This window comes from Pinus tabuliformis, chromosome 2_2, assembly GCF_031772625.1.
Source record: "Pinus tabuliformis cultivar Carrire ecotype Pingquan chromosome 2_2, CPIR1, whole genome shotgun sequence".
Classification (NCBI taxonomy): domain Eukaryota; kingdom Viridiplantae; phylum Streptophyta; class Pinopsida; order Pinales; family Pinaceae; genus Pinus; species Pinus tabuliformis.
Genome location: NC_142300.1, coordinates 1,195,501,558 through 1,195,522,148, shown reverse-complemented (window position 1 = coordinate 1,195,522,148; position 20,591 = coordinate 1,195,501,558). Strand labels below are relative to the sequence as shown.

Below are 20,591 nucleotides of genomic sequence, written 5' to 3'. Positions count from 1 at the left end.
TTTGCTCAATATACAAATTGATTAAGGTAGGGTTCTTTCAGTTTGCGTTTTCTACACTAAAAGTTCAGATTCCGCTTTTCTACTGAACACAATTAAAATTGAGGGCTCTTGATGGAACATAATTCCCTTGGTGGAGAGAGTTTTATTTTCAAAGAGATTTCATTGTGCGGAGAGTTTTCATTATGTAGAGTTTTCTCCACACTTGGCACAATGTAGAGTACATTAATTAACAATATTTTGAATTAAAATATTACCAATAATATATAATAACAATGATGTGAAAGAACTGTGCGGAGAGAGAATGCATACGAAAGTGCAGAATGTTTGTCCGAAGATTAATCAACAGTAAACATAACAATGTTCATAATACAAAGATATGTATTATTTAATATTAAAATGTTACTAATAATATGTATGATGAAGTGCAAAACATCGTTACACACTTGTATTTGTTATTGACAAATGCTTGTGCATAGAGCTTTATGTCGAGAGCATTCATTATGAGAGCACAATTTTTAATCAATTAATTAGTGGTAGAGGTAGGGACTAGGACTATGCTACATGGCATTTATTCCTCTTGTTAGATTTATATCATTTTTCAATATTTAAAATTTAAAATTATAATATTATTTTTTTAATTCTAAAATCAATTTTATAATTATATTTATTTATATTATATGTTATTGTTATTGGAAATGTTTGTTTGTTTGTTTTTTTTTTTTTTTTTTTCCAAGGAAATATCTAGGCAGATCCACCTGAAGGGGTCACATCTTGCTGACTTATTAGTAGAGCTTAACCCTGAGGGCATCGAGGAGAATTAACCACGCGACCTCCCATTAGTGAGGTGCTTTAGCGATGAGAACTTGACCAATTGAGGTATACTCGGAACTATTGTTATTGGAAATTATAAATGGAATGTCCACATATTTTACATATATATTACATTTTTTTTTCTTTGAAACAATAATATATAATATGAATTCAAACTATACAAACTTATACTCACAATGCCACGGGCATGGAAGCTAGCCTAAGAAAATTCTCCTTTTATCAAAACATTATAAGTCCTAAAACAATCTCATCCATACAATCCTTCCTGCCTCCCTAGTCCTTTTCCCTGGAATTTGGTTTAAAATATCTTGGTTTCTTCCTAAAACCAATTGATTATCATAAAAGGGACTAGATGTGGCTCATCTGGAAAATTGAACGGAAGATAAATTTATGGTGTTACAATTGGCTGCCTTTTAGGGGGCAAATTGATTCTTATTAAATCAGTTATGGAAAATATTCCTATCTACTAGTTATCCTTGGCCAAGATTCCCATGGCAATTCTCAAAACCATTGGACAAAATATGTACAACTTCCTGCAGTCTGGTAAAAATTGTAAAGAAAGTATACATCTAGTTAGTTGGGCCTCCTTGTCCATTCCAAAAAACATTGGAGGAGGGAGTTTATAACATCTGGTCTGGTTTGGAAAAGCCTTGGCCCTGGAGAATCTTTGGAGAGGTCTCTTCAATGAGAATCTTTGGAGTCAGGTATTAAAAATAAAATATCTAAAAGATATATAGGTGGTGGTCTGGCTAAGATCTCAAGTTAAAAAACAAGCTAAAAGAGGTTCCATTGTCTATAATGCACTCATTGCTTCTTTACCCTTCCTCTACAATTGGTTAGCTTGGAAAGTTGGTGATGGAAGGCAGGTTATTGTAGACAAGGACCCTTTTATAAGCGAAGCCATAGTCTAGAAATTATCCCTATATTTGTTCATGCCTATATTCTAAAGGACTCTATCACTTGCAAGATGTCAAAATAATTGTCTCTTCTCTACCCAAAAAGAGCTACTGGTTGACCGCAATTGAATTGGGTATGACTGGCCAATTAGCAGAGGAATGAAGCCATTTTGTTAAGGAACTGATTATTAATGGGTCGTGCTTAAACAATGCAAAGGACTCGTTGGTTTGAACCTGGGATGCCTCATCTGGTAAATCTAAAGGCAAACAAGCCTATGAAGCTATTTCTCACATCGTTGTGGCTTAGGACATCAGATGGTGGAATAAATTTATCTAGAAATGGCATATGCCCAATAAGATAAACAAAAAAATTCCTGCCTGGTCTTACATAATAAAATTCTGACTTGGAAGAACCTTCAGAAACATGGTTTTGTGGGAGCAAACAACTATTGCATTTGCATACAACATGAGGAAACAATAGACCAACTCTTTGTCAAATTCCAAACATCTCAAAAAATATGGCACTTTCTCCTAAAAATTATGGGCACCAAAGAAAATCTGGAACAATCCACCTTTGAAGACTTACTGTGCTTTTGGGCCAAGAAACATAAATTTCTAAATACCCTTCCCATATTTGTCACTGGGGGCATTTGGAACCTCAAGAATAAGGTTATTTTTTAACACAGGAACATAAATATACTCCTCCTATCCTCCAAGGTCACTTCTCTATTTAGAGAATACCTCTCCAAGCAATACGAAAGTTCTAGAAAGAGTCCCTTCCCATCTATCTCTTATGATTTAGCAGTGGGATTATTTGATGGTGCTACACAAAATCATATATGTGGTGGCGGAGGCTGGATTAAATTACATGAAAACAGATCTCTCACATTCAAAATAGGAATTGGAAATGGATCCAACACTAAAGCGGATTTGATTGCAACTTGGGCACTTGTGGCGCTAGCTAAGAGAGAAAATATGAATTGTAACTAGATTCCTGATGACTCCATATGTGTTATAGACTAGTTGGCAGGAGAACCCCAGTGGGAGGTACTAAACTTGGATGCTTGGAAGCACAAAACTACTGAAGCACAAAACAATTTCCTGAAGATCATGTTTCAACACATTTACAGGGAATTTAACAAAGCCACTGATAGGTTATAAAAAAAAAGCGCCTTATCCTTGGACCCTAGCACTATTTTCATGGAGGAGCTTGTTAGTGGTTATGTCCAACCTACTCACCTCTTTCCTTTGGATCTCATGTTCTAACTTGGATCCCCTAGCATTTTATATACTGCTTTCATATCAGATTCCAGAGAAAAAAGTCAAAATTTCAACATAACAGTAACATGCCCTTGCCTCTCGGATCCACAATTATTCAAATCCTTGTTGAATAGTTTGAAGAGACAATAGCTCAATTTATGTGCCACAAACATAACAACAATAAATTTCAACGTTTCTCTATTTTTTCTCTTACCAATAGTTCAATTTTTGCATAAATTGTACCTCGGCTCCAAATTTGTCCTTGATGTAGATGTAATTTTAGTTTTCTACATACTGTTAGGATATAGATGAAATTTACATCTTAATGTATAAGCTGAACAATTATGAAAACTACAACAAGATTGCACTTCTGATTTAAGCTTGTTGTTTAAGCTAAAAATTTATGAAACACAATAACATTATAGTAATTTTTTTATGCAAAATGAATAACAAAAAAAACATTTTACAGTGAAGAAAAACTTATACTCACACAATAAATAAAAAATATATTTTCTTCACATTCAAAAATAATATTTGTAAAAGTAATATAGTATTAACCAATTATTTTAAATAATATATGATTTTCTTAAATAATTCCAATAATAATTCAGCCTAAAATTCCCAACCAAATTGGTTTTTCTCACTGTCTTAAAGAAGATTGGTTTTCTGCGAGCGGCTAGCACAATTTCAGTTAGTAATGGTAGACATGGAAATAAGAGAGAACAAGCTAATGTAGCAAATAAAAGAGGCTAAATCATGGGCTCATGTGGTAAAAGAACTAACAAGTGAACAAAAGGAAATTATAGAAAAACAAATCAAGAGACAAATGAGAGAGGAAAAGGACAGAGAAGAAAAAGCGATAAATATCATCATCAAAGGCTTGAAGGACTATGGGGCAAAAGAGAGAACAAATATCCCAACAATAAATTTTCTCAAGGATGAGCTGCAATGGACAAGTGGGATTCAATAGGCAAACAAGATAGGAAAGATTATGGGAGTGGGAAGGGATAAATATGTGAGAGTTACTTTAAGAAGCATGGAGGACAAGGCTAGGATCTTAAAGAATAGAGGGTTGCTTGACGGCACTTGTATATGCTTAGATGAAGAATTAACACTCACCCAACAATAAAAAAGGAGGAAAGAATGGGAGAAAGTAAAATCAACAAGAGAGGCAGGAAAGTGGGCATCGTTGAAAAACAAGAAAGCCTAAGTCACTGATAGATTAACGCACAAGAAATAGGGATCCGGGGCCCGATGGGAGTACCTAAACATGGTAAGTTGGAATTGCAGAGGTTATCCATAGAGAAGGGGACCAAGGTTGGGGCCCATAGTTGAGGGTAAAGACATTATTTGCCTTATGGAAACACACTAACATAATGGATGTGTAATTTTAGACTTTGAAGGACACACTAAAATATTGTTATGACTGAAGAAACTAAATAAGGTAAAGGACGTGGAGGAGTAACAATCCTAATAAAATAAATATGGCATGGGATTATAAAATTGGAGAAAGAAGACCCAAATAAACTATTTATATGGCTGCAAATAATAGATATGGATGCAACAATATGACCAGTTGCTTGTTATTTTGCTCCAAACAACTCAAAATTCTACAAAAAAAGGAACCTAGATAATGAAGACCCCTATGCAATGTTGAAAAAATATATTTCAAACTTTAGCACTAAGGGAGAAATATTCCTAATTGGTGATTTTAATGCTAGAACAACAAATAATCAATCTGTTCAGTCGGGTAGCAATATGGGAGAGGATAACAATCCACTATGGTTTAAAGAGAATTAAGAGCACCCTTGGAGGAGGAAATCGCAAGATAGGAAAGGGAAGATTTCACACTTTGGAGCAGAACTATTAGACCTTTGTAGCCAAAATGACATGGTTATATGTAATGGCATGAAAAATTGGTCGAAGTCCAATAGTATCACTTGTAAAATATATAACGGGCAAAGCACAATAGACTGTTATATGCTCTCAAAGATCTATTTCCAAGTTGTTGAACTTTAATATTGAGTGCTTCCCTATAGAACTAGATTTTGAAGATTTTCCTCTTCTTATTAAGCTTGGTATAAAGAAGCATATTTCAAACTTTAGCACTAAGGGAGAAATATTCCTAATTGGTGATTTTAATGCTAGAACAACAAACAATCAATCTATTTAGTTGGGCAACGATATGGGAGAGGATAACAATCCACTATGACTTAGAGAGAATGAAGAGCACCCTTGGAGGAGGACATCACAAGATGGGAAAGGGAAGGTTTCACACTTTGGAGCAGAACTATTAGGCCTTTGTAGCCTAAATGACATGGTTATATGTAATGGCATGAAAAATTGGCTGAAGTCCAATAGTATTGTTTGTAAAACATACAACTGGCAAAGCATAGTAGACTATGTTATATGCTCTCAAAGGTCTATTTCCAAGTTGTTGAACTTTAATATCGAGTGTTACCCGAAGAGCTAGATTATGAACATTTGCCTCTTCTTATTAAGCTTGGTATAAATAAAAAAGACTGGAAGGGGGAACATCCCCAACATTCACGCAAAAAAGTGTATGAGCATGGGAAAATTATCTTAAACCAAGAAAATCAAGAGCTCTTTAGGACTATTCTTAAAGAACACCTCCAGCTAACCAAAAACAATAATAAGGGCTACAAGGATAACAAAAGAGATTATATATATATATATATATATATATATATATATATATATGCAGTAGTATGCTGATTCCCTTAATACACAAAGCTTTAAAGGTATGTAAGAGATCTATGCCTTTGAAGAGGATCTCAAATACCTTCCTAGCTAATCATTGGTATGATAAGGAATGCAAGGATGCAAAAAGATCCCTCAAAGAAAATCCAAGAAAAGGAAACAAGATTATAGATAAGCAATTAATAAAATAAAATAAATAAAATAAAAAGTTATGTGATTTCACGAAGGAATGAATTAATTTCTCTGGGAAAACATAATCCCAAAGGTTTTTGGAAGGAACTACAACAAAAGAAAAAGAAAATAGAAAATAATATCACAAAGTCCAGTGGTTAGACTATGCAAAAATTCTATATGAGTGAACGAATGAGAAAAGTAAGACTCCCATAATTGTCTCCTCAACAGAGCTATTTTCGGTTGCTGATATTGAACAAGGTGTTATCACTTAGAACTAAAATTGATACATGTAATTTTTTTTATCCTAGCCCGATGACAAAGGTCAGTGATAGTTTAATTTGGTTTTAATTTTTTCCCTTAGAATCTGGAGTTTTTGAGAGTTTTTGAGTCAAGTTGTTCTCAACTCCCATTGGTTCTCCTCCATCTACCATTGTTTTATAGCCACCTGTTATCTTATATCAGCCACTGTGTCTTTTTGTAATTTCGCAGCGAAATCATGATTAGGCAGTTTCGCAGCGCAAGCATGATTAGGCAGTTTCGCAGCGCATCATTCAAATTTAAAACTGACCGCGCTGCGAAATCATGGATTCATACTTTTCGCAGAGAATCTTTCCCGAAATATCAAATCCGTTAGGTGAGTCATAGGCTGTGTCCTCTCATGTCAGCTCATGTACCCCGCTTATCACATTTCACCACTCCTTGCCACTATCACCACCACTAGATCTGTTGATACTCATGAATTATCATTCCCAAGAAAGACAATCGTGCATAAATCTTAATGATGGCCGTAAGTCTTGCATGAATGACAAATCTGCAAGGTTACATCTTGAAAGATTTTAAACGGAAAAATTTAAAATTCAAGCAAGGCTGATAATCAAGCGAGGCTGAATTCAAATAGAAGCTGAAACACAATTCCAACCGGAGCTGGTAGTTATTGTTTGCGAGGATTTGGAAGAATCAATGGAGAAAAAGGAGCACAGATCCGACAAACCTCTAAGGACTGAGTCTGAAGGCCTGGATATAACGCTGAGAAATGAAGAAGTGAAGAAAGCATTTAAAAAGGCCGGGTGCTGGAAGTTTTGCAAAAAGTTACAAGGAGGACACGCACAGGTAACCAAAGAGTTTGCACTTAACTTGACAGGCTTGAATTCAAAGGTAGCCATGTTAGAATTGCAGGTTTCTCCAGAAGTGATATCTACTGTGACAGAGATCCCACGAGGAAAAGAGGAATGGTTTAAAAATTTCAAATTTGACATGAATCCTTGCAAGGAGTTTTTGAAGGATGATTATGTAAATGAAGATTTAAGTAAGGAGTGCCCAGGAATTATGTCAAAGAATATTATGCTCACTTACTCACCTGCATACAGAAATATCTGACTTGTGAATGAAGGTATAACAAGGTTTATTCTTACCATTTCAAACTCCTTTTGCATTTCACCGGGAAGGTCTCCATAGACTTACCTTTTTATCTATTCCGTAGTTTGAGTAAGATGTGTGATAAGGTACAGCTGAGGAAAGAGGATTGTGAAACCTCTTTGTTTCATCATGGTTTGATTAAACTACTGGTTTTAGATGGGCTCCAAAAAATAGACAGAGATTGGAATTCATTCATTTTTATGGTTGGATTCAAAAGCCAGACTGGCCTCACTCCACCACCTGCTAGAGATTTTACGATAGTTGAGCTCCAAATAGAAGCAAGAGCTAAAAGAGTTCCAAAGTCACATGTAAGAAAACAAGTGAAGCCACTTATCATCCAAGATCAACCTCAGCAATCAACTAAGGAAAAAGCTCATGGTAAAAAGACTGTACCTGAAACAAGCACATCTGAAGTAGTCTCAAGGGTAAGAACAAGAAGTCAGATAAATAAGGAAAAAGGTAAAGCTATAGCAGTTGAAGAAAGTCCAGTGTCCAAGGCAAGTTTAAATGATTTATTACAAGCTATTGAATTCGAGCAGTCTCTACCAGTTCAAATCGAATTGATGCAGTCAGAACAAGAAAGCACCGAGAAATCCAAGGCCTCAAAAAGGCTTAGATTTGATGTGCCAGCTGAAGAGTTCGTTTTTAAACCTAGAAGACCTATGACAAGGAGATTCCAGCAAGTACAGGAAGCACTGCCAAGAACAGAGGAAACAGGGGAAGAGACACAGAAAAACGCAGGCAAAACAGTCATCACATCTGAAGGAGATAATATAGCAACCATAAAGAGACAATTGGAATCAGCTAAATATGAGATTGCCAAATTGAAGAAAGCCGCTAGAAAACATGCAGCCATACATGCAAAGTATTATAAAACTCTATGGGAAGGGAATGCTGCTGTAGAAGCTCAGCTGAATTCAGTGGTTGATGGCCATTCACAATTTCACACATGGACAATACCAGCAATCAAAGAAGCCAAGTACATCAAAAGGATCAATATGCAACTGAGAGCTGGGAATAAGGCTATGAAGAAACAAATTGAAGATCTGAAGGCACAGTTAAGTCAGCTACCTGCTAAATGAGTTTTCACTTCAAGTAAGATTTTGTTTTAAAGTTTTGACAAATTTGCTTGATTTTATCTTTCTGAGGAAATATAAATCCCTATTCGACATGTGGAAAGTCTAAAGGAGTTTTTGGCAATCAAGTACTCGGCTAATAAAGGTCTCGGGTTAAAAGCAAGCTGTTTTAAATAACTCAGCAGTTTCGTAGCGCGCTACGAAACTGCTGAAGGTGATGATTTTAACGCAAATCAAGCAGTTTTGAATTATAAGCGGGAATTTTGAAAGGGAAACGTCTAAAATGCATACAAGGCATCATCTGAAGCTATCAACAGTCAACCAGGTCAAGACAGGTGGAGAAAAGATATATTCAAAATCCAACTTTAAATTTTGTCGTAAAGTGAGCAATTTACCACAGTTCAGGATATGTTAAACAGTTTACAAGAAACTTTTGCTTGCACACATGTACATGGGAAAAAGCTTACAACGCATCAAGGACGTGGCAGACTTCTACATTTTGGGTGATTAAAAGATAAAGGACATGCTTCTTTGCATTCGAATATTTTGGGGAAAACTGAAGCCGAGAAGCAAGGATAGTCTCCTAATATTTCTGGGCAGTTAAGAAGATTCAGCATCCAAGGTCAACATGGAGCATTAAACACCCATCTCAGCCAAACTGAAAGAAAACCAGATGTCAAAGAACGAGGAGAAGCCATCATGCATGTAATATGGAGTTAGAGTCATAGTTGATTTAGATCTCTAAAAAACTCCAGTCAACACCTTGTTGTATTTATTAGTTAGTTAAAGGGTTAATAGGTGTCATTAGAAGTAGTTTTCGAATTCCCCTCATGCTGGAGGAGGAATCTCGATCAGTTAGAATAAGAACTCTATATATAGCTGAAATATAAATGTAATCAAAGTTGGAAAATTTTATGATACAGCTTGTATTTGGCTTATGTAAAGACTCATTTTCAGTAATATAATTTTGACTTTACTTCTCAGGATTCATGAAGGATTTCTTATGTTCAGAATATGTGGTCTTGTCCTTTCCATAATTTTTACAGTGGTATAGATGTATAATCACTCAGAATTCACTGAATGTGCTCTGATTTCCTGTATGCATTTATAAACTGTGGTCCCATATGAGTTATGTTCTGAATGTCTAAATGCTGAGTGCCCTGACTTCTATGTAAGGTTGAGTTCACTGTTATATTGAGGTGTTGTTGACTCCATAAGCCCAATGGATAGTTGTTTAATGTATTTCCAGCATTCATATTTTTCACAGTTGTTCTATAAGAGTTAGCCATCTTATCTTTAATCAAAATCATTAATCCTTTAAGAGAGAGCCCTCTCAGGTTGAGGAGGCTAAGCCTCAGCCTAAAGTAGGTCTGAAATAGTTACTTAGAGTCAACCTGACCAGCAGCCTATCAGGATCTGATTTTGAAATAACACAAGGTATAAAGAAACTGACAAATGGTAAAGCGCAAGACATTGGCAGTTTACAGGCATAATTTTTAAAATGGGGAGTGAAGCGTTTAGTTCCACACATCAAAGAGATCATTAACAGAGTCAATCAAGATAGCTTTCCAGTCGAGTGGACAACTAGTGTTGTTATACCTCTTCACAAAACTAAAGACATCAATAACCCTTCTAACTACCATACTATTATGATCAACCCTCTTCTTGGAAAACTTTTTGGGAGCATGCTACAACGCATAATAAACGAATGGGCATAAAAAGAGGGAAAAAGAGCAAAATAACATACTAGCTTCATGCCTAAACATTCTACAATTGATCATTGCATCACTCTAAGACACTTCATTGAAAAATATTGGGACAACCAACGTGGGGAAGCATTTTGTTGCTTTGTTGACTTCAAAAAAGCCTTCGATACTATCCCTAGAGATAAGCTATGACATATAATGGAAGAACTAAGGGTCCTAAAGGAATATATGACAACTATTCATAAGCCTTATGAGTGGGTTAGAGCCAAAATCAGAACAAAGGAAGGCATGTCTGAATGCTTTGGCAGTGACATAGGAGTCAAACATGGATGTACTCTTTCCCCCACATTGTTTGGTTTATATATTGATAATCTTGAAGAGTGGATAATCAATATCGAAGGAGAAGGTATATAGCTGGCAAGATATGTGGTGAAACTACTTTTATATGTAGATGACCTTATTCTTATCACTAAATCGCATTAGGTTTGAGAAAACACTTGAAAGCTCTATAACTCTTTTGTCGAGATGTGAGAATGCAAGTAAATACCATCAAAATTAATGTCATGATATTTTCTTTGAAAAGAAGAAACAATAGGTTAATTTTCTTTTTGAGGGCAACCCCTTGGAGGTTGTATATGAGTACAAGTATTTATGAATTGACTTTCACTATAGGCTTAGTTGGGAGACATGTAGATCAAAGAGAATCCAAGGACGGTGGAAAGTTTTGTACCTTCTTCAGAACAGGCGTAGATAAGCATAACTATGAGATTGAAAGACTAAGAAAACCCTCTTTGGTCTATTAGTGGTGCCAGTTATCCTCTACGGTTACAAAATATGGGGGAGCAACATGTCAAGCCACAAATGACGACAAATAGAAAGAATTCAAAAGCACATAATCACAAGTAACCTCAAAGTCAAATGAATGGTCCCATATGATATCCTTTTAGCAGAGGCTGGCATGTTTCCAATTGAGGCTTAAATGATCATTCATTTGCTAAGTTACCAGAAGAAGGTTGAAAATATGGATAAGCATCGGTGACCTAAATTAGTTGTTGAAGAAGAGCTAAATCCCTGGAAAAAGACATGGATGAAGCAAAACAGAAAGTGGTTGGGCAAATGAGACATAAATCTGCATGATTGCCCTCACGCTAAGGAGGAGATAAAAAGGTGGGTGTTAGACAAATTTAGGACTACCATGTGGACAAAGCAGGTAGGAAAAAAGAAACAATATTATGTCAAAAAATTTAACCCAACATGGAAACATGATCATAAAGGGTATTTGAATTCCTCAATCAAGGGAACAACTAAAATTTTAATTGCTCATCTAAGATATGACACTGGTAGATGGGAAGTCCCTAAAGAACATTGGGAAGAACAAACTTGCACTTTTTGCAACATACAGGCTGTAGAAACAAAATGACATTTTATCAAAGAATGTGCAACCTATGAAGTTATTGATGGTCAATTTGATAACATCCTAAAAATAAACAATCTCATTGAGTAAAATTTTTGAGGAAACACAACTTCACAAAACAACAAATTCTTACTCAAAATCCATAACAACAGAGTCAACCTAAAAAAATTTAAATATAAATTAAGTGAAAAACCTAAATATAAATTAAGTTTGTCTGTCGACGTCATTAAAAACCATTCAATTCAATTCAACAAATATCCGCGATTACCAAAATGGTGTGCGAGTCTCCCCGCTGGTTGAACACTGGACACTTAATCATATAATTTCGCCACCTTATAGATCCGTTAACCGGCTCTCATATCTCATCCTATTGTTGTTTGGAGCAAGAATATAATACACAGCACCGATACAATCGCAGAAAATTCGTGGACTACAATACACAGCACCGATACCTCGTTTTCAGAATTCTCATACTGCGAAAACACTGAGTTAGGCATCTCATGGCGGGTAAAATGAAGGGCAAACAAGATCCATTCATGGTCAAAAAGCCTCTAGACGGTATCGTAAGCGCCGCCAATGATCCTCTTCTCCAGCGACGAATATTGTTTCATCCCGCCCGGGATAAAACAGTTAAAGGGTCCGAAGCATTCTATATGGAACCTCTCAATCCGCAGTTCGATTGTGTAACTCCGAGTTCCGGGATCGAAAATCCCAGTGTTCCTGAGCCTGCAGCTCACAGAACCGAAGAGCTACAGGAGGATCTGTTGTATTATGAGCCAAGCGAAGGATTCGAGCTTCGAAGAATTGTGAGTTAATTGTGATTTCTTCAATCTAGAACGTATTTTTTTATGATTTTGTACATGGGATTTATTGATTAGGGCATTTGGGGTTGTGAGCAGGGCGCCGGTCTTGCGAACCTCGGGAACACATGCTTCCTGAATTCTGTTCTCCAGTGTCTCACGTATACGCAGCCTCTGATAGCCTATTTTCGAAGCGGCCGACACAAGGCGACATGTAATCTACCTTCCTTATACCCCTTTTAAACCCTCTTAAACACTCGAATCCAAAAGCCTACACATTGTATTCAGTACATTCTTGCTAATGATCATGGATTGGGGAGAAAAGGTTCACGAATGGGGGAGAAATGGTTGCTTCAGAGTTTAACCTTTTCCAGTTTTTATTTTAGGTCTTGTGTGTGCTTATACCCTTTTAATCCTACACATTGTATTCAGCAGGTTCCTTTTAGTCGTTTTGTTATATCCTTTTAATCCTACACATTGTATTCAGCAGGTTCCTTTTAGTCGTTTTGCGTTGGAGAAAAAAATATTGTTTCGCAGTTTAGGCTGTAAATTTTTGGTGCTAGTAGGTGTGTTATGTGTTCGCACAAAGACCATGGTTTATGTATTATCTGGTTTCTTGTTGGTTATGTGCAGAGGATATGTGCTTGCTTTTGTGTTTTATTTATTTAATGCTTCTCTATATTTCGATTAATGTTACAATATGTACAGATATCATCCAGAATAAAACATTGACACCCACCCGGCATTAGAGCCATAGCCATCAGAGCAACGCATTGGAAATGGAAGGGAGATGGATGTCGGTTTAGTCCCCTCCTTAAATATATGCTGGATAGGACTATCCCTGTGTACGTACATCTCAAAACGGTGGTATGCACTTCCACATAGCAGTCAGGCTTCCGCAAGTTCGTTGGGTCCATATACGTGAGCTTTCTTAAAGGCTGGTTTGCGGCTTCCTGCTTGCTTGCCTGCGCAGTAGATATTTTTCCTCATGAAATGGGATTAAAAAAAATCAACGTGGTCATTAAACATGCAAAATCCCCTCCATAATCGAGCCAAAATATCTGAAAAACTTGACAGGCCAAGTACCCAGGGGTGAACTAGCAAAAAGCATGAACATTAGATTAGGTACAGACCGCCAAAGCTGCAGGATCTGGTTCATCATCTTCAGGCTTGGGCCATGCCGCTGCTTGAGGCAGTTAATAAACAACTAACGACATCTATCCATCGTCATTCTCGTTGGGCATTTTGACGACATGTGGGATATGTAGAAATTTGTTCAATGTCATCCAAAGGTGACCGGGGAACTTCATTGTGCTGGTCATGTGCGTACCTGTCTCATCTCCTGCTCACTGACCTACTTGCCTGCTTCCACATTTGTGGAACCTATGTTGGCCAGACCCCTGATGGAACAGCTGAGATGTTGCCAGCAACCAAAATCTGGAATGTTATGGCAAGAGACAACACCTCAGTACAAAGGAGTCCCACTCATTATTACAGATTGGAATGTGAAATGTCCCATCTGTGCGAACCCATGAATCAAAGCAAACAGAAAACCTGTGGCAACTCCTGGAAGACTGGAGTGGTCCATATGTATGTGTATGTGTGTCCTTTGTTCAATGTCATCATCCAAAGGTGACCGAGGAACATCATTGTGCTGGTCATGTGTGTAGACCTATTTCATCTCCTGCTCACTCACCTACTTGCCTGCTTCCACATTTGTGGAACCTATGTTGGCGAGAACCCTGATGGAACGGCTGAGATGTTACCAGCAACCAAAACCTGGAATGTTATGGCAAGACATGCCTCATTGCAAGGGAGCCCCACTCATTATTACAGATTGGAATGTGAAATGTCCCATATGTGCGAACCCATGAATCAAAGCACACAGAAAGCCTGAGCATCTGTGGCAATCAAAGCAAACAGAAAGCCTGAGCATCTGTGGCAACTCCTGGAAGACTGTTGTGGTCCATATATATGTGTGTGTGTATCCTTAGTTTTGGCTTGAAGAGCCACGAACTAATGTGTGAATTATCTCTTGACCATGTCATATTATGGCCTAGTCTGGTCCTTAAAGCCCTTGCTGGTTGTATTAGATTTTGGACGAAAAGTCAATTTCAAAATCATGGACATCCTCATGCATGCCTGGAAATTCTCTTTTTGTACTGCACATCACTTCTGATCTTTAGCATTTATCATGTACTAGTACGTTTTCTTTTAGCTAGGTATGTAGATCTTTTTCTTTATTTGCTTTTAATCAGTGTTCCACGGGGTCGCATCCCCCCACTTTGGGAATCGCAATTTCTCGCTGCCTCGTGCTCCGAGGACTTGGGGTCATCTAGGGGTCGTTTCCCAATGCTCCCAAAAAAAGGGCACGCATAGAAACTTCAAAGGGGGTCGTTTCCTCAAAATTTGGGGTAGTTTCCTAGAAAAAAGGGTTTGTTTTCTTAATAAACTGAAATCGCAATTTTTTTTTAAACATTAAAATTTTGCTTGTTATGAAGGGGTGGAAGGGTTTCTATGTTTTTCATTGTTTTGTGGAAGCTATGGAAGTTGCATTTGAAGTGTGGAAGCCATTGCACGAAGACGTCCTTGTCGAAGTGGCCCGCCTTGCATTCTTAGCATTTGCCACTGCCGCTGCACGAAGTTGCCGTCGTGTAAGCTGTTGCACGAAGTCGCCTGCCCTGCACTCTAAGCGTTTCCCACTGCCGGAGGGCTCTCAGCCGCCGTTGCACTCTCTGAGCGTTTGCCACTGCCGGAGGGGACTCGACTCTCAGCTGCCGTTGCATTCTCTCAACATTTGCCACTGTTGGATGGGACTCAGCTCTTAGCCATCGTTACTCTCGAGTCTCAGCATTTGCCATTGTAACTTGTAAGTAAACTCTCTCAGCTAAAGTAAACACGTCTAGATTGAATGCCTGTGCAATGTGCATTTATTTTTTAAATTTTTTAACAATAATTTTATTTTATTAATAATGTACAGAACTTAGATGTTGCATTAATAATACAAAAATTATGAAAATTTTAAATTTATAATATACATAATTTATGAAAATGCATAAAACCTTATTAATATTTATTGTTTTAATTTTTAAATCAATTCAAAACCCTTGTTACAACCTACAAGTTACAACTATGAGTTATTCTGGGAATAGTGATAGCAGCTACAGTGGTAGTGAGTCACATGATGCACAAGAAGAAATTGAAAGTAGTCACAGGAGGGCAGGAAATCAAAATAGGCCTTTGCATGGTGTAGATTTTGAAGGCCCACCAAAAGATCTGGCAAAATTTGCAAAGGGGACATTTAATCCTCTAAAACTGCTTCTAATCTATGTAACCAAACAATTGAAAAAGATCCAAAAGTTGGTGGTGGCTCACGTGATTGGGTCTGCAATATTTGTGGGCATCACTTTGTTGGCAGCTATACCAGGGTGAAGCAACATATTTTGGCTATTATAGGTAAAGGAGTCAATATATGTCCCTCAAAGAACCTAAACCCAACTCAAAGAGAGCAACTTTGGAAGCTAGAAAGGGCAGCTAGCGGAAAAGGATCGTTTTCTAGCAAAAATGTTGATCCATGCACAAATATGCCTCTATCCAGTGCTTCATCAAAAGAGACAAAGGGTTCTACTGGTACATCTTGTTCTTGTACAATGTGTGCTACAATGTCCGAGATGTACAATGTTCTAGATTGAAATGACACAAGTGATGCAATTGGCAAATTTTTTTTGCCAATGGAATTCCCTTCCATGTTGTTCGTTTTCCTTATTATAAGGAAATGGTCCAAGCAATTGCAGAAATAGGGCCTTCATATGTACCACCCAGAGAACATAAGTTTAGAACAACAATTTTAGATAGACAAGTGTCCAAAATTAATGTGCAAAAAGAGAGAATGAGACAAACATAGTTGAGGCTTGGTTGCTCTATTGTTATGGATGGATGGACTGACATCCAAAAATGCATACTAATCAACATCATAGTGACATCTGCAAAAGGTCCATTCTTTCTCAAAGTTGTTGACTATTCTGGAAAGCGCAAGGATGCATCTTTCCAATTTGAGCTTCTTCGAGAAGCTGTAGAGGATGTTGGGGCTGATAGTGTGGTGTAGGTTGTGATAGATGCAATAACAGTTTATAGATCAGCCGAGTTATTGATTCAAAGCAGGTATCAACATAATGTTTGGATTCTTGTTGTGTGCATGCACTGAAGGACATTGGCAAAATTCAGTGGATATCATATTTGGTGACAAATGTTAGAGATGTGCAAATGTTTATCTACAACCACCACACCTCCTTGGCCATGTACAGGGCTCACACGAGGAAGGGATTCCTCAAGCCCACCGATACTAGATATGCTAGCTATTTTCTCTTATTGGAGAGGATGTTAGAGGTACAAGCACCACTACAATCCTTGGTTGTCAGTCCATAGTGGGGAAGGTGGTTAGAATCAAAGACAAACTTGGGGAAGAAGGTCAGGATTCAGGTGTTGGACAATTATTGGTGGGCAGATTGTTCTTATTTGGTGTCATTCTTGGTCCCTTTTGTGGAGGTCATTCATTACACTAATTCAAATTCTCCTAGTCTTGGAGAAATCTATGAGACCTTTAATAGCATGTTGGGTCGTGTGAAGGCAATCACTCAACAGAGGGAGCTCTCATTAGAGTTCTATACATCCTAGATTCGACCCATCATTCAACGTAGGTGGGATCGCATGAACACACCTTTGCACATGGCAACATATGCATTAAAACCAAAATGGTATGTTGAAAGGCCTGGTAGAGTGCCTCCTATTGATGATCATGAGGTAAAGAATGGCTTCCTAGATGTAATTGCAAAGATGTACAATGAGTAGGAGGGGGAAAAACTTCGAAGGCAATTTGTTCAGTTTGCTTCTCTTAGTGGTCCCTTCAAACACACATGGTGCTCGGGTAGATCACATAGATCTAGCCCAAGATGACCTGATTGGTTGGTGGAGGATGCATGGGGATGGTGCTCCAGAGCTCAAACATCTAGCTATGCGTTTGTTGTCTCAGATTGCTAGTTCCTTTGTAGCAGAGAGGAATTGGTCCACATATAGCTTCATCCACTCAATCAAGAGGAACAAGCTTACCTTTGGAAGGGCGGAGAAGTTAGTTGCTATGCACAATGCCTTACGTCTTGAGCATAGGAAGACACCTGAGTATTTGAAGGGACCAACAACACGATGGGATGTTGATCCAGAGGATGATGCAAAGGTAGATATGGAGACTTGATGAGACATAGATGGGGTTGGTTAGTGTGCCACTTAGCATGTTTGAGAATGCAAGTGTTTTTGATTCAGATGGTGACATGGTTGATCCTGATTTATTCATGTGATAGTTGGATGCAAAGACTAGTGGGGCATTACCTTGAGCAATTATGCTCATTTGTCCTTTGATATGTTCTTATTTTATTTGCTTTTTTGTTTCAGACTTCAGTTTGTTTTGAATCTTGATATATGATATATTGGACTTGGCTCTATAAAAAATTGACTCTTGCTGTATCAGAATTGACTTTCATTTCAATATTCAATATTTATAGTTGGAACTTCAATATGGTTTAAACTTTTATTTTCATTATACATTGTTACACTGTACAATGACATGTATGATGTATGATTGTATCACGCTTTTCGTTCTAAATTTGTTTCAGTTATATGATTCATCAATTTATCCTTCATGATGTAAGTGTTATATAATAATAAAGACACTTAAATTATAAAATTTCAATGATATATTTATAAGTTTTTAGTATTTTTATTTTACTATTTTTGTCGGGGTCCTTTGCGTTAAGGACCCCGAGGTCCCCCCACGTTTCCTAAAAAATGGTGGGGAGCTTTTGCATAGGCTGCTCCTATGTATCCCCGCTCCCCCATCCCCACTTCTTGGAAACTTGGTGGAACATTGCTTTTAATAGTGTCACTATAGGAGTTGCTTTCACACTCCCACCATGTACCTACTCTGTATGTACCTTTTAAAGCTCCATTGACCTACTATTGTGGGCATTCATTGAACATTAATAAAATTTTCTTCTTATTATCTTATCTATGGAATTGTGTTTCAGTTTTTTTTTTGGCTCTACGTTTAGTATTTTTGATTGCAACTTTTCGATAATCAATGCAGGTAGATTCTAGATTTGTAAAAGGTTTTAACTTGTATATCATATCTTCTTCCCCGAAATTTGAGGTACACTGGAAGAAGATTTAGTGGAATATTCCTTATTTGAGATGAATCTCTCTAGGTTGGAACTGTGTTAGTGAATGAACATCCTTGAATTATGTTGAAGCTTGAGGGTAAGTGGAATGCTTGGTACATATCTAAGTGAGCCAAAAAATTATGTCTTGATTCCCCAGGATCTTACATCACAGAATTCTTAGTTGACTACCTAATTTGCCTATTTGAATGTATTCCTTGATGTATATCCAACAATATGCTTTCTACGTGAGGCAAACAAAGCTGTCTTGGTTCTCCAGGCTGATTACAACACAAAATTCTTAGTTGACAACCTATGTTGCCTATCTGAATAGCATAAATTGCTCAATGTATTAACGACCTGATGTATCGGCTAGCATCTGTATACTTGTGGATCCATCTATGCTGGCTATTTTCAGTGGTTGGGCTGATCTTGTTCTATTAGTTGGGTGATTTGGAAAGATTCAAGATTGTATTGTATCTTAGATCTGTCTTAGTTTAGATCTGTCTTAGTTTTCATTGTATCTTCCTTGTTTTCTCTTGTGCATATAAAAGTGACACGTCAATATTTTGCAAAAGATATGTACATTTTATACCTTGTTTGAAAATTCTCTTTTAGAAATTTGAAAACAAGTAATGATCGTATTGGTTCAAGAATTAAAACGGCGATGTTGGGAGCAGGAGTGTTAACACATTTCATGATCATCACATCTGCAACATTTTAAAAATTTGATTCAAACATTTTTGTCATATTTTTTTTGTTAAGCTTGGCAGGACCATTCCATTTTCTATTAAACAAAGGCAAATTTACACCACATAGATTGACTAGGTGGCCTCAACTTGCCCCGAAGGGAAACCAAGTCTGTTGGCCACCTGTCCGCATTGTAAGCCATCCAAAAACAGTTCAGTCTTAATCTCTCTAGCCAAGCTAGATATGTCTCTGTTTGTAAAGTTTGTAAAGTTTTGTAGATGTTCTATGCTAAGAGCAATTTCACTTTTCTCACAGCAATCATACAAGTAGATAAGCAAAATGCAGATAGAACATATAAGCAGATCTTACAGAAGACAAATCAGAAACAAGAAAAATGTATGTGTTCGTTTCGGTGGTCAACAGGGTGCTTCAACCAACAAAGTCTCCTTTGGTCAGCCAGCCCAGCATGTGTCACAACAACCCTCCAACCAGTAGATGAGTCAACCCAAGTCAGTTATACAAAAGTCAACGCTGTCCTGAAAAGTCAACGCAGGGGCAGCAAGCTAAAAGTCAATGCAGTAGCAAAACGGTCAACCCTTTGACCTCGATTTTTGTGCCAGGTAGTACGGCCTTCAAAAATCGAACCTCCCACAAGTTTTCAGCTTGTTTGGACCAAGAGTTGACCAAAGTCAACGCTGGTCAAATTTCTGTGAAACCCTAGCAGCAGAAACCCTAGCAGCAGAAAAATCCTCTTCGTCCTTCCCACGTGTGGCTGAAATTCGTCCTCCAGGTAGCTCGTACTTTTTAGGATGAGAGAGGAAGATGTGAGTTGTGTTGTTATCAAATTCTCTCCAACTTTTCCTGTATATATATCCATCAATGAGGGTGTGTGACACATCTGTTGGGCATGTGAGCCTACATTACAAAACTGGCTGACCTTGCACATATAATATATTAAGAATAATAAATTCAAAATATAAGTTCTGCTCATCGGATTAAGACTATTTTTATATGGATTTTACGCCTCTCAGAAAGAGGAATCCAACAAAAATATTAGCCTCTTAATCTGAGCATCAGAACATGGAGTTTGGACCTAGTTGTCCAAATTTAACACTGTTTCATGTCCATACACTACATATCTATCTAAACTGATATTTGCATAACAGAAATTAAAAGCTATCCGCATAAAACAAAAATATGCATAGGTAAGAGTCTATCCCTTCTGCTCCTCTGAGGCAGATTCAACAAGTGCCGGATCCTTGGTTGATGCCCCAGGCATCTCATTCAATTCCAGTATGCAAGGAATGTGGTGGTCAATTCTATCCAGCCTGATGTCTTGTTTATGAAGCTGGAATAGGATTTTCTGCAAATCCTGCTTGTAACTCGGCATACCTTGGAGTG

The 20,591-nt window shown here is 37.4% G+C and overlaps 1 protein-coding gene across 2 annotated transcripts in view; it reads left to right on the top strand.

The window, feature by feature from the left end:
* The first annotated feature begins 11,782 nt into the window (after positions 1-11,782).
* The window catches only part of LOC149197782 (uncharacterized), an 81,873-nt gene continuing 73,064 nt past the window's right edge, over positions 11,783-20,591 (top strand). For both annotated transcript variants that reach the window (XM_089405970.1, XM_089405969.1), the window contains exons 1-2: positions 11,783-12,300; positions 12,394-12,508. In XM_089405970.1, coding sequence (XP_089262096.1) covers positions 11,995-12,300; positions 12,394-12,508 — 421 coding nt within the window. In that variant the 5' untranslated portion in view covers positions 11,783-11,994. The remainder of the gene's footprint in view (positions 12,301-12,393; positions 12,509-20,591) is intronic.